The sequence below is a fragment of the Copadichromis virginalis genome, linkage group LG6 (genome assembly GCF_057382275.1).
Source record: "Copadichromis virginalis isolate Kocher_CV1m ecotype Utaka linkage group LG6, C_Virginalis_male_GT1.1, whole genome shotgun sequence".
Classification (NCBI taxonomy): Eukaryota; Metazoa; Chordata; class Actinopteri; order Cichliformes; family Cichlidae; genus Copadichromis; species Copadichromis virginalis.
In genome coordinates, this window is record NC_140623.1 from 2,692,522 (window position 1) to 2,707,354 (window position 14,833).

The 14,833-nt window shown below is 44.3% G+C and overlaps 1 protein-coding gene across 1 annotated transcript in view; it reads left to right on the top strand.

Annotated features, from left to right (window-relative positions):
- LOC146706920 (voltage-gated delayed rectifier potassium channel KCNH1-like) overlaps window positions 1-14,833 on the top strand; it is a 104,743-nt gene that overhangs the window by 20,620 nt on the left and 69,290 nt on the right. Inside the window, exons 5-6 of the mRNA XM_085458218.1 lie at window positions 1,464-1,582; window positions 2,315-2,707. Of these exons, the coding sequence (XP_085314344.1) occupies window positions 1,464-1,582; window positions 2,315-2,707 (512 nt within the window). The remainder of the gene's footprint in view (window positions 1-1,463; window positions 1,583-2,314; window positions 2,708-14,833) is intronic.

Genomic DNA, 14,833 nt, shown 5'->3' on the forward strand with positions numbered 1-14,833 from the left:
TATTGTAGATTCACTCTTCCCAGTCTGGTGCAGGTCTACAATACTTTTCCTGGTGTCCTTCGAAAGCTCTTTGGTCTTGGCCATGGCGGAGTTTGGAGTCTGACTGTTTGAGGCTGTGGACAGGTGTCTTTTATACAGATGATGAGTTCAAACAGGTGCCATTCATACAGGTAACGAGTGGGGGACAGAAAAGCTTCTTACAGAAGACGTTACAGGTCTGTGAGAGCCAGAGATCTTCCTTGTTTGAGGTGACCAAATACTTATTTTCCACCCTGATTTACGAATAAATTCTTTACAAATCCTACCATGTGGATTCATGGATTTTTTTTTCACATTCTGTCTCTCACAGTTGAAGTGTACCTCTGGTGCAAATTACTGACCTCTGTCATCATTTTAAGTGGGGGAACTTGCACAATCGGTGGCTGACTAAATACTTTTTTGCCCCACTGTACTTGTAGCTGGTAAGCAAACTGAAGGGGATCCTGATGTGGCCTGACAATAGGTCAGAGCTGGTCAAGGATAAGTCTTTCCAGTGTCTTCATGACATGGGAAGTTAGTGCCACAGGTCTGAAATCCTGGGGGCCACTGGGACCCCAGTGTGTCTCATTCCCTGTGCGTCTTTGGCACAGGAATGAGGCATGATGTCTTCCACAGCAGTGGGACCCTCTGCATACTCAGACTCATCATGAACAGTTTATGAAGGACTCCACAAAGCTGGGTCTTGAAGACCCAGCTTTGTGGAGTCCGAGTGCTGGTCTTGAAGACACAGGGACTCACCCCATCTGGACCAGCAGATTTTCTTGAGTGGAGTCTTCTCATTAGTCTCTGAACCCGGGCATGAGTGAAAGTGATAGATGGGGGAGGGGTGTCAGACAAACAAGGGGCAATGGTGCCAGGTGGTAAGAGAGCGAGAAATAGTGGTGTAGCTGTGTATTACACGCTGACTAGAGGCAAGTCAGAAGGGTGGTGATCATTCATTGCAGTGATGAATCTGTTGAAAAACACATACAGCTCATTAGCTCTGTCCTCACCGCCCCCAGCTCCTCTGCTGTTAATTGGCCCGAATCCAGTGATTGCCTTCCACACCTTTCTCATGCTGTTCTGCTGGAGTTTCCAAACCAGCTTTCTCTTGTAATTGTCTTTAGCCTCTCTGATCTTGCCCTTCAATAACAAATGAACCATTCTGACCATTCATATACCTATCAGTTGATGTTCCTATACTTTGGGTCATACCACTACGGTTTGCTGTCATGGAAAGCTATCCGTCTTTAACATTAAATGGTTGGAATATTTAAAATTGTTTAAAAAAAAGGAAAGAACCAAACCAACAAAACTAGCCTACTATGGCTAACTGGGTTAAACATTAGTTGCTTCAAAATCCAGCAGTGTTTTAGTCATTCATCATGTTTAATGTTAAGATAAGTTTTCAGTGTCTTCATGCTGTTGTGTTATCTCCTTGACAGGGTGGGGTAAATTTGCTCGTTTGACTCGTGCACTAACCAGCAGTCGAGGAGTTCTTCAGCAGCTTGCCCCAGCTGTCCATAAAGGAGAGAATGTTCATAAACATTCACGCCTGGCAGAGGTAACACCATTTCCCCTACAGTAAGGTCTTTTTTCTCCCTAATGAAAAAACAAACAAACAAAAAAAAAAACACTGGGATGGGGTACTGCAAGGGTTGAGGAGGTGATTATGAGAATGTGTGCCAGGCACAGTAGCAGGAGGGCAGGCCACACAAAGGACACACATTAATACAGAAAACCAAACAGGGAACCCAGGAGTAAAAAGAGTTGTAGAAACATCTTTTGTCACACATCAGCCATGTATAGAAGATAGAGGATTATGAGCTCATTTTGTCAGTTTGCTGAAAAAATTATCTGAATTAAATTTGTAATAGTCACCATGCCAAAAATAGAGATAAATACATCTAAATAACAAGAAGAATTGTGCTAAGCTAAAAGGTTTGTTGCCCCAAAATAAGTTTTTAAAAATACTTTATCATGTTTGTTGAACTTCTACTAAGTCAGGTACTTCTGGATAATTGCTGAATGTTATGTCTTACTTACTATAGGACAGAAAATACTGTAAGATAGCTCAAATGTGCTGTTTAGCAAAGTATTTCAGTCTCAGGCTGGACAGTTTCAGGTAAAAACAAGTTGTACTATACTGCATCGCTTGTTCACATTATGGTAATATATTCTTTCTGCTTTTAAGCCCAGCCTAACTCTTGTGTGTGTGTGTGTGTGTGTGTGTGTGTGTGTGTGTGTGTGTGTGTGTGTGTGTGTGTGTGTGTGTGTGTGTGTGTGTGTTTTGCAGGTTCTCCAGCTGGGTTCAGATATCTTGCCTCAGTACAAACAGGAAACCCCAAAGACACCACCACACATCATTCTCCACTACTGCCTTTTCAAGACCACGTGGGACTGGGTTATCCTCATCCTGACATTCTACACTGCTATCATGGTGCCCTACAATGTCTCGTTTAAGACCAAGCAGAACAATGTCACCTGGCTGGTGGTGGACAGCATTGTGGATGTCATCTTCCTCGTGGACATTGTCCTCAATTTCCACACTACGTTTGTTGGTCCAGCTGGAGAGGTTATCTCTGATCCCAAACTAATTCGCATGAACTATGTCAAAACCTGGTTTGTCATCGACCTCTTGTCCTGCTTGCCTTATGATGTTATCAACGCTTTTGAGAATGTGGATGAGGTTTGTAGGGATTTTTATTATAATTTATTTAAGATGAATGCTATGTTTTTACATCCTCTTTGTTCAGTCATGAGGTTGCAGTCATGATTGAACACTGGGTTCCTGTCACAGACCAGATTTAAAACTAATCAGTGTGTAGTACCTAAGATGAGCAGACTTAATAAGCTGTTCAGTGCAACTGAGTCTCTTGGAATTTGGGGATATTTTAGGGACATATGTTGATGATGTTTTAGATTGAAAATAACTACTGTGTTTAATTATCAATGAATCTATTATTCAGCTCCATTCAAATCCAAAGGCATTTGGTTGATTAAGACTTTCCATAATCATAACAGTATTAAATGATTATAAGTGATTTGTAACCTTTAGCAATTCAAATCACATTTGTTGAGAATGAGCTCTTGTTATGCAAATCTTTGAAACCAAAAAAATATAATTGGCTGATTTATGTCATGTTTGGGTTTGACCAGCAAATAGAACTCTTTAGAATTTGAATATTCTTTGGGTTAAGACTGGAAGTATTTAGCCTAGTCTAATTTTTGATTGAGGGAGAAACTGGAGTTTCTAGAGAAGACACGTGAAAGCACAGTGTATACAAAGCAAGATGTAATAAATTATCTTTATAACAAGTTTCCTATGTTATGCACAGGCCCTTAAACTTCAGCTTGTAGAATCAAAGCTCAAACATAGAGGTGGAAGTGTGATGATTTGGGTGTCCCTTGACTAAAAGAGATATGACAGAATTTTGCTGAGAAAACGCCTATGGGAGCAGCTATATTTTGACTTTTCGTAGAACAGAGTGCCGGCTTCCAACTCATATTCTTTTATTTGTGTTTTCTTTCAGCATTAATGTGAGAGTGCAGCTACAATGGATTTTTCATCTCAGAGACTCACTTTATTTTTTACTTCATGTGTTTTTAAGTCTTTGCAAACTGGCCTGAATTTTAATTTACTCAAGCAGTTTGCTACGAACCCAATTCCACAGAGGACTTGGGCTTATTTAATGCATAGTAACTTCTCAACAGAAAATATACATATAAAATGTAACAGTTATAAACTTCCAGTTTAACATAGGCTTACACACAGCTAACAAGTTGGTTACTCTTTTGAGACCTGCATGTATGTGTCTTTCAGAAAGACATCAATGTTAAATACTATAGTTTAAATAATCTTTGGTAGTGAGGAACTAGTTTCTGTAATGCATCAAATTTCTGTGTGTCTATTTTTGATTTTTTGATAGCCAACTCTTCCTACACAGTCAGGAGTTGCGCATCCGAACTTGGCACATAAGTCCATTATAGGCCCTTGAAGACTCTGAAGACCATGTCACATATTATCTTGTCATTGTCCTGCATAAACTGTTCATGATGAGTCTGAGTATGCAGAGGGTCCCGCTGCTGTGGAAGACATCATGCCTCATTCCTGTCATTGCGTTGTTGACAATTGACAGGCAAGCGGGCTAACAGTTCCAAGGAATTCCCATCCTTACTTCTTATTCCCTTAGGTGGATTGGGCATGCAACCTTTTTCCTGCTCAGAACCATGGCCCCTATATTGGAGGAGTTAATTCTAATTCTTCACACGACATTGTAGAGGCATGTCAACCAAGGCAGCCCTACATCATCCAGGGCAATCTGGAAGTCAGGGTCTATTGCATCCACCCCAGGGGCCCTGCCACCAAGGAGTTAACAGCCTCAGTAACTTCGGCCCCACTGATAGGGAAGTCATCCCTGTCATTCCCACCCATATAGAAAAGAAATAGTAAAAACTTACATGATTTACTCATGAAAGTGGCCACTTTCTCATTACTTTCATATATTGTTTTAGTAAGTATCCAAAACATACAAGTTTCATTATATAATTTTTCACTCTTGTATGCTTTTCATACAAGTTTCACACAAGACAGATACAAACTTTATAAGATTTATATATATCTTTTCCATATGGGCAAACTTACCGTCTGAAATTTTAGTTCCGCACATCAAATAATTTTCAAGAAAATTTATTAAATCTGTGTATATTTGTCATTTTCAAAACCTGGATCACTTGAATCTCAAATCATCAGGTTTTTGGGGATGAATCTTCTAAAGGTGGGTTGGTTCCAAAGTGTGGGTAATCTTGACAGAGATAAAAGACAAACATAGAAAAGGCTGAAGGAACAGAATAGGAGCACACAGCTGGATTAACCTAAGGATATAAAAAACAGAAACTCAAAACTATAGACTTGAAATAACAATATCAAAGGAAATTTTACCAGGTGTAGGGAAAAAATAAACATAGACATATAAACATTAGGAAATGGCTGACAGCTCAATTCCAACAATACATAATCCTCTTTCAAATAAATAAAACTCTAGAAAGAACCAAAAACCCCAAAACTCATAACATAGACAGCCCCAACAGCAAGTGTGCCAGAAGTGTAAAAGGGTCAAAAAGCTATTATCCTATAAGGATCACCTTAGCCTTCATTCGCATCCACTCAAAGTCATCCACTGAGCATAAATATTTACTATATTGAAGAAGAAAGATGTGTAAAAGTATTGTGAGCTTACTTGGGAAAAGTGACGAGACAGAAATCTCAAATATGAACAGGAATTCATAAATACTGATGTATCACCCTGTTTCAGAAAATCATTTCTTCTGTTGACATTTGGGCATTTATTGAAGAGGAACAATGCACAGAACTCTATAAGCCTCAGCCTTAGGTAAGGTAAATAAATAAAAAAAATGGCAGTGGTGCCACTATCGAAACTTTGGGGCATTACTGGAGATTGACAATTCATCTCTTCTTCCACAACATCGCAGGATAAAATACTGTCCTTACTCAAGAGTACACTTTAGCTAACTTTCAGAAGAGTTGATTCTGTTAATCTGGACATAGTACTTTCAGTGTTTCCTTACTTATCCAAGCGACTTCTTCGGTTTTAGCTGAATGCAAGTTTCCCCAACCTTATAGAGAGTACATTTGTATGATTACTGAAACTAGCACCACTGACGAACGATGGGCTGTGAGGTCAGTTTCTTGATTATTAATATGCACATTGTCATGATTATTAATCAACAACCACTGATCATGACATGCCGTGAGTACCATTCACAGAGAGTTGGGGAATGGCTGCAATCTCAGCATTGCAATATAGTAAAAGATGTAACGTCCTCAATTCAGAGATAGTCTTTCCCCACTTCACGTAAATGGTCTCCTTGACTCCTTGCTCAAATTACTGTTCCTCCCTGTCCAGGATGCGTGTATCCTCATCTTGGAGTATACATGCATATGTATAAAGTTCCCCATTCGCACCTGTGGGCGACAAGATGGCGCCGAGTATGGCAGCCTCGTCGCGAGCTCCCCCAAGCAACGGCTTTCTTCTGTGTTTAATTTTACTTTTCCTTTATTTTTTCACGAGCAGCACTTGTCTCCTTGTGTACGACCGACAAACCTTACTGGACATAAAAGACGGTCTTTCTTATAACTTTCCGGAGTTCAAGTTTTGCAACACGGACGCTCCGTTTGCAGACCCCCCATTCATCTCACCTGAGACGCCTTTGTTCTCTGGCCCTGGAGGCTGCAAACGCCGACGCAGAGGGAGAAGATCTGGCGTTCTGGTTCGACTGAGACGGCGCACTTACAGACCACCGTTACCCAGTTTATTACTGGCGAATGTGCAGTCTCTGGAGAACAAGCTGTGCGAGCTTCGGGCACGGATCTCATTCCAGCGAGAGATGCGGGACTGCTGCGTGATCTGCCTCACAGAAACCTGGCTATCGGACAAAGTACCGGACTCCGCAATACAACTGCCGGGGTTCTCTGTGCACCGCGCGGACAGGTCACAGGATCTTACTGGGAAAAGCAGAGGCGGTGGTGTATGTTTCATGATCAACAACAGCTGGTGTGATTATGCGAACGTGCACCCGGTCAAATCCTTCTGCTCACCGGACCTGGAGTACCTGATGATTAAGTGCCGGCCATTCTGGCTACCGAGGGAATTTACAGCAGTGATTATTACGGCTGTTTACATTCCCCCACAAGCCGACACTGACCGTGCACTCAGGGAACTGTACAGCGCGATCAGCAGTGAGGAAACCGCACACCCAGAGGCAGCGTTTATCACAGCCGGGGACTTTAATAAGGGAAACCTGAAGAAAGTCTCACCAAAACTCCATCAACACATCCTTTTTAACACACGTGGAAACCGGCTACTCGACCACTGTTACACCTCTTTCCGGGATGCGTACAAAGCCCTCCCCCGCGCCCCATTCGGCCAATCAGATCACTGCTCCATCCTGCTCCTGCCCGCCTACAGGCAGAAGCTGAAACAGGAAGCTCCAACCCGGAGGGCGGTGCACTGTTGGACGGACCAATCGGAGTCTGCGCTGCGGGACTGTTTTGATCACGCGGACTGGGAAATGTTTCACGTGGCCGCCAGAGACATTGATGAGTACACAGACTCAGTCTGTGGATTTATCAGGAAATGCGTGGAAGATGTCGTCCCATCCAGAACAGTTAAATCCTTCCCAAATCAAAAACCCTGGATTAACGGAGATGTTCGCGCGGCACTGGCGGCACGGAACACCGCCTTTGCCTCCGCGAACACATCGGACTACAAACACGCACATTACCAACTCCGGAAGACGATCAAAGCAGCCAAACGTGAGTACAGGGACAGGGTGGAGCAACAGTTTGACAACCCTCGGAGTATGTGGCAGGGACTAAACACGATCACAGACTTTAGAGGGAAAACCAGCACACCGCAGACCACGGCCTCTCTGTGTGAGGATCTAAACGTATTCTATGCTAGATTTGACGCAGCGAACACCATGAGACCGGACAGTGTGCGCACCGCGGATGACGTCAGTGCGCACACTGTGTCTGAGGAGGATGTGCGGAAGTGCTTCAGGAAGGTGAACGCGCGCAAAGCTACTGGTCCGGACGGGATTCCCGGCCGCGTCCTCAAGTCATGCGCGGCTCAGCTGGCTGGAGTGTTCACACACATCTTCAACCTTTCCCTCTCTCTGTCTGTAGTCCCAGCCTGCTTCAAAATGGCCACCATCGTCCCTGTACCCAAATCCTCCACCATCTCCTCATTGAACGACTGGCGACCTGTAGCCCTGACCCCCATCGTAAGCAAATGCTTCGAGAAGCTGGTCAGGGACTTCATCTGCTCTGCACTACCCGACTCACTGGACCCTCTACAGTTTGCATACCGCCACAACAGGTCCACTGATGATGCCATAGCCCTGACACTACACACTGCCCTGTCACACCTGGAGAAGAGAGACACGTATGTGAGGATGCTGTTTGTAGATTACAGCTCAGCATTCAATACCATCGTTCCCTCGAAGCTGGACAGGAAACTGCAGGATCTAGGACTGAGCAGCTCCCTCTGCAGCTGGATCCTTAGCTTCCTGTCTGACAGACGCCAGGTGGTCAGACTGGGCAGCATCACCTCATCCCCCATCACACTGAACACTGGTGCTCCACAGGGGTGTGTACTGAGCCCTCTCCTGTACTCACTCTACACCTACGACTGCACAGCCACTAACAGCTCCAACATCATTGTGAAGTTTGCGGACGACACTACAGTGGTGGGTCTTATCACCAACGGTGATGAGACGGCTTACAGGGAGGAGGTCAGCGCCCTGACCCACTGGTGTCAAGACAACCATCTCACCCTCAACGTCGCAAAGACAAAGGAGTTGATAGTGGACTTCCGGAGGTGCAGAGAAGTACACACCCCCATCACCATCAACGGCGCTGCTGTGGAGAGAGTGAGCAGCTTCCGGTTCCTTGGTGTACATCTGGCTGAGGATCTTACGTGGTCAGTACACACAAACAAAACAGTGAAGAAGGCGCAGCAGCGCCTCTTCTTTCTCAGGAGACTGAAAAGATTCGGCATGAGCCCCCGCATTCTCAGGACCTTCTATCACTGTACCATTGAGAGCATCCTCACTGGATGCATCACCACCTGGTATGGCAACAGCACCGCCTACAACTGCAAAGCTCTCCAGCGAGTAGTGCGGTGCTCTGAACGGATAATTGGAGGTGAGCTTCCCTCCCTCCAAGACATCTACAGGAAGCGCTGCCTGAGGAAAGCGGGGAGGACCATCAAGGACTCCAGTCACCCCAGCCATAAACTGTTCAGACTGCTTCCATCAGGAAGGAGGTTCTGCAGCATCCGGTCCCGTACCAGCAGACTGAGAGACAGCTTTTTCCATCAGGCCATCAGACTGCTGAACACGTCATAGACACCTCAGCTTCACTACTGGAACTTCAACATTATGCACTCCACACTGTATATAAATGCCACTTGTTTTGCACATTTTCAACTCTGTATATTTTATATATTTTATTATTATTATTATTGTTATTATTATTATTATTATTATTATTTTTACTATTTAATTTGTAAAAATGTGTATACACACACACACACACACACACACACACACGTAGGAAAATATTTAGTATACACATCCAGAAATGCATACACTATTATATATTGTGGATATATTTATTAGTTTCAGGTTGGCCATTCTTGTATTTTGCTCGTTTGTGTTGTTGTGTTTGCACATCTCTGTTGCTTGTGGGGCTCGCACACAAGAATTTCACTCGCATGTGCTGTGCCAGTGTGCCTGCACATGTGATGTGACAATAAAAGTGATTTGATTTGATTTGATTTGATTAATCCTTCAAGCTCAGGTCCTCTACCAGAGGCCTGGGAGCTTGAGGGTCCTGCACAGTATCTTAGTTGTTCCTAGGACTGCGCTCTTCTGGACAGAGATCTCCGGGACAGAGATCGCCGATGTTGTTCCCGGGATCTGCTGGAGCCACTCGCCTAGCTTGGGAGTCACTGCACCTAGTGCTCCGATTACCACTGGGACCACCGTTACCTTCACCCTCCACATCCTCGCGAGCTCTTCTCTGAGCCCTTGGTATTTCTCGAGCTTCTCATGTTCCTTCTTCCTGATGTTGCTGTCATTCGGAACCACTACATCGATCACTACGGCCGTCTTCTTCTGTTTGTCTACCACCACTATGTCTGCTTAGTTAGCCACCACCATTTTGTCTGTCTGTATCTGGAAGTCCCACAGGATCTTAGCTTGGTCATTCTTCATCACCCTTGGGAGCATCTCCCATTTTGACCTCGGGAGTTCCAGGTTGCTCAAGAAATGCTCTTTGCTCTTTTAAAGGGAGAGTACCTAGCCACTGGTACAGATATGTAGATGAAACCTGGGTCAAAATCAAAACACGAGAAGTGGAATCCTTCATTGCTCACATTAACGTTGTGGATAAAAACATCAAGTTCACCAGGGAAGACACAAAGGATAACTGTTTGCCTTTTCTGGACTGAAGAGAATGGAACCCTCAACATTGAAGTTTACCGGAAGCCCACACACACACGGACCAGTGCCTCCTCTTTGACTCCCACCACCCCCTGGAACACAAACTTGGAATAATCAGGACCCTACATCACCGGGCAGAGAATGTTCCCTCTAAGCCTGAAGGGAAAAAGAAGGAACACACACATGTAAAGGAAGCGCTTAAAACATGCAGCTATCCTAGATGGGCTTTCATCAAGTCAGCAAAGAGGCACAGAGAAGAAGATCAGACACTAGGGAAGATAAGAAAGAAAAACGCAACAATATTGTCATCCCCTATGTAGCCGATGTATCTGAAACACTAAGAAGAGTCTTCTCCAAGCACGACATCCCAGTGTACTTCAGACCCCGTAACACACTCAGACAAAAACTGGTTAATCCCAAAGACAAAATTCCTAAACACAAGCTGTACAGTGTAGCGAGGAATGCCCAGACCTCTACATTGGAGAGACCAAACAGCTACTTCATAAACGCATGGCACAACACAGAAGAGACACCTCCATGGGACAAGACTCGGCGGTCCATCTGCATCTAAAGGACAAGAGTCAGTCTTTTGAGGATGCCAATGTACACATATTTCGGACAGAGAAGACAGATGGTTTGAAAGAGGATTAAAAGAAGCCATTTATGTCCACTGTGAGCGAATGTCTTTGAGCAGTGGTTTACGGTGGTTTACGACACCATCTATAATTTTGAGATCCCTTCCCAAACGCCTTAATGCCCGTTCTGAGATCCCTTCCCAAACGCCTTAATGCCCTCTCCTGGGCCTCTAACCTCAGGAAATCACATGATAGGGTGGGGCTAGGTTTCACAACGAGCTCACCCAAAACCTTGGCTGATTATGACCTACACCCAGCTTCTCGGATGAGAGGTGAAACGTCTTCAAGCAACCTAAAGAAGTCCGAGAACGGTCATTGTAGTCTACGATGACAGAGAACCTGCACAGACAGGTAGGTGTACAGTTTCGCTAAACCAAAAAGACTATCATGAGAAAATTTTGTCACTGCTTAGTGACGAAAATACATATGAGTCCCTGAAACGAAACCACGGAAGTGACTACAGGAGGAGGGTGATAGACCATCTGAAGCAGTTAGAACAGGACAATGCTATTGACCGGACCTCATACTACAGGCTATACCCAGAGGAATCTACACCAAGTCTGTATGGTTTACCGAAGATACATAAATAGGATGCACCTTTAAGACCGATTGTCTGTATGATCAACTTGGTTATGTCTGTGAAGGTTCTCAGTCATCCAGGTCATCGTAGTCAAAGGAGCTTGCAAAGAAAAGCGTCTGGACTTCTTTAAGTTGCTTGAAGACGTTTCGCCTCTCATCCGAGAAGCTTCTTCAGTTCTAAGGTCAAATGGTGGGGAGTACCAGATTTAAACCTAGTGGGAGTGGTCTTCAAGCAACTTAAAGAAGTCCAGACGCTTTTCTTTGAAAGCTCCTTTGATCAACTTGGTTACCTATAACATCTCTTATTTTCTGGCTTTGGTCCTCAACCCGCTGGTAGGCAGCTCTGAACACCACATTCAGAACCCCTTGGATTTTGTTGAGAAGGTGAGAGATGTCATTATGGAGGCACATGAAACCATGGTCTCGTACGATGTTACATCTCTCTTCACTTGCATCCCAGTCACGGAAGGGAGGTAGTTCGTAAGAGATTACAGGATGATCCCAACCTCAGCAACAGGACCACTCTCCGCATTGAAAAAGTCTGTTTGTTTTTGGAACTGTGTCTTCATTCCACCTATTTCACATACAAGGGTCAGTTCTACAGGCAGAAACATGGGTGTGCCTTGGGTTTCCCAGTTTCACCCATCATGGCAAATTTTGTACATGGAAGAAGTGAAAAAGAGGTCTTTATTTTGTCTACCTTGGAACACCACAAAGTCATTGGTTCAGGTATGTGGATGACACTTGGGTGAAAATCAGGACGTACCACAATTCACGGATCACATTAACTCGGTGGACAGACACATCAAATTCACCAGGGAGGATATGAAAAGTGGCAGGTTTGCCTTCTTAGACAGTGAGATCTCCATCAGTAATGGGGGACATCTAAAAGTCGATGTGAAACCTACGCATATGGATTAGTATTTAAGGTTTGACTCTCATCATCCACTGGAGCATAAATTGGGTGTCATCAGGATGCTACAACACAGAGCAAACACCATCCCCACAGACACAGCGGGCAGAGAAGCAGAAGAACATCACATCAAGAAGGCCCTGAGTGAATATGGTTATCCCAGCTGGACATTTGTCAAAGCTGGGAAGGCTCCTAAAGAAAGCTCCAGCCGATCCAGGAGAGAAGGACAACCGCTGACGAAGCGAAAACCTGTAGTGATCCCATACGTGTCAGGAGCATCGGAACAGTTGAGACATATTTTTTCTAAACACCGTGTCTCTGTGGGTTTCAAACCTCAAAAAATGCTGCGCCAAAAATTGGTCCACCCCAAGGATCAGGTCCCCCGACACAGAGTAACATAGTGTACGCTGTTAAGTGCCAGGAGGATTGCCAGGATTTATACATTTGGGAAACCAAACAACCTCTGGCGAACCGAATGGCACAACACAGAAGAGTTACCTTGTCAGGCCAGGACTCTGCAGTCTATTTACACCTACAGGCCAGTGGACACTCTTTCAATGATGAGGATGTACACATCCTGGACAGGAAGGAACGCTGGTTTGAGCGCGGAATCAAGGAGGACATTTACGTGAAAAGGGAATCGAGGAGGGGGCTTCTGTAAGCCATCTTACAGTGCTGTGATTGCAGCCATTCCCCAACTCTCTGTGAATGGTATTCATGGCCATTGATCAGTGGTCTTTGATCAGTGGTTGTTGATCAGTGGTCATGAGAATTTGCATAATCACGATGAAGGAACTGACCTAAGTGCAGTCGAAAAAACCCTCAAGTGCTATCATGAAAGTGGCTCACATGAGGACCGCCCCAGGAAAGGAAGACCAACAGTCACCTCTGCTGCTGAGGATAAATTCATCTGAGTTACCAGCCTCAAAAATTGCTAGTCAAGAGTACCTCAGATTAGAGTTCCAGTAGCAGACACATCTCTACATCAACTGTTCAGGGGAGGCCAAGAAACACAAGGAATGTACATTAGACCAGTGGAAATCTGTGCTTTGGTCTAATGAGTCCAAATTTGAGATGTTTGCAACCATGCATATGGAGACCATCTCCTCACACAAAGACACTGTGTCTTTGTGTGAAGGGATGGTCTCTATTTGCATGGTTTCCATCATGAAGCATGGAGGAGGAGGTGTGATGGTGTGGTCAAACTGTTGGGGATTTATTCAAAAATGAAGGCACAATGAGTCAGCATGGCTAACCCAGCATCCTGCAGAGATGTGCTATCCCATCTGGTGTACGTTTAGTTGAACCATCATTTATTTTTCAACAGGACAATGACCCCAAACACACCTCCAGGATGGGTAAGGGCTATTTGACTATTTGACCAAGAAGGAGAGTGAGGGAGTGCTGCTCTAGATGGCCTGGCTTCCACAGTCACCTAAACTAAACCCAATCGAGATGCTTGGGATGAGATCGATTGAGGAGTGAAAACTATTTCAGGTGACTACATCATGAAGCTCAATGAGAGAATGCCAAGAGTGTGCAAAGGAGTAGTCAAAGCAAAGGGTGGCTATTTTGAAGAATCTAAATCCTAAAACATTAGAATTTATGTTATGAGTTACTTCATAGTTTTTCATTTGCTACACAATTCCACACGTGTTTATTCATAGTTTTGATGCCTTCAGTGAGAAGCTGCAATTTAAATAGTCATGAAAATAAAGAAAAACCATTAAATGAAATTAATTAAATTGACTGGTAGTGTATATTTACCTTTTAGTTAAAATATACTAAAAGGCAAAAAAATGCATATATATAAAATTCCCCTCTTGCCCCTGCTGGCAAACTTTATCCTTCAAGCTCAGGTCCTCTGCCAGAGGCGTGGGAGCTTGAGGGACCTCCACACTATCTTATCTGTTCCTAGGACTGTGCTGTTCTGCATAGAGATCTTGGATGCTGTTCCAGGGATCTGCTGGAGACACTCCCTTAGTTTGGGAGTCACTGCACTAGGGATGGGTATCGTTTAGGTTTTATCCGATACCGGTGCCAAATCGGTACTTTTGAAACGGTGCCGGTGCTCAAACGGTGCTCAAACCGGTGCTTAAAGAATGGAGAACACAAAATTGGTCCAAAAACCTCTCATGTTCAGCTGTTTTTTGTAAAAAGATAACAATGTTAGCCTTTTCTGCAGCTATGGGGCATATATGGTATCACTCTTGGCTGGAAGCAGTGCTTAAACAATGGAAAAAACACAAACTTTGTCCAAAAACCTCTTGTGTTTAACTGTTTTCCACTTTTTCTTTGGTCATTTTAGCCTTTTTGGCCAGGGTGAAGGGAGTATCTGCCATCAAACAAGAAGACAGCTGCATGTAGCTATGATGATGTTTGCTAGTTCACCTTACATGCATTAATGTAATAACGTGGTTAGCCTACTCAACGTAAATTACACACGAACAACATTTAGCTACTCACGCAGAGAAGAACGGCTGCTGCTGCCATCATCATCCGTCATCATTTCTGCTACACTGGCAGGGCTAGGGGCCAGGACTCTCCTCTTCGTGTTTTTGGGGGATGTTGCATAACAGGCAACCCACCCGCAGTAGATGCGCTCGGTGTGAGGTCTCGCAGCAAGCTATCAAATACGGCGCATTTCTGGGCTTTTAAA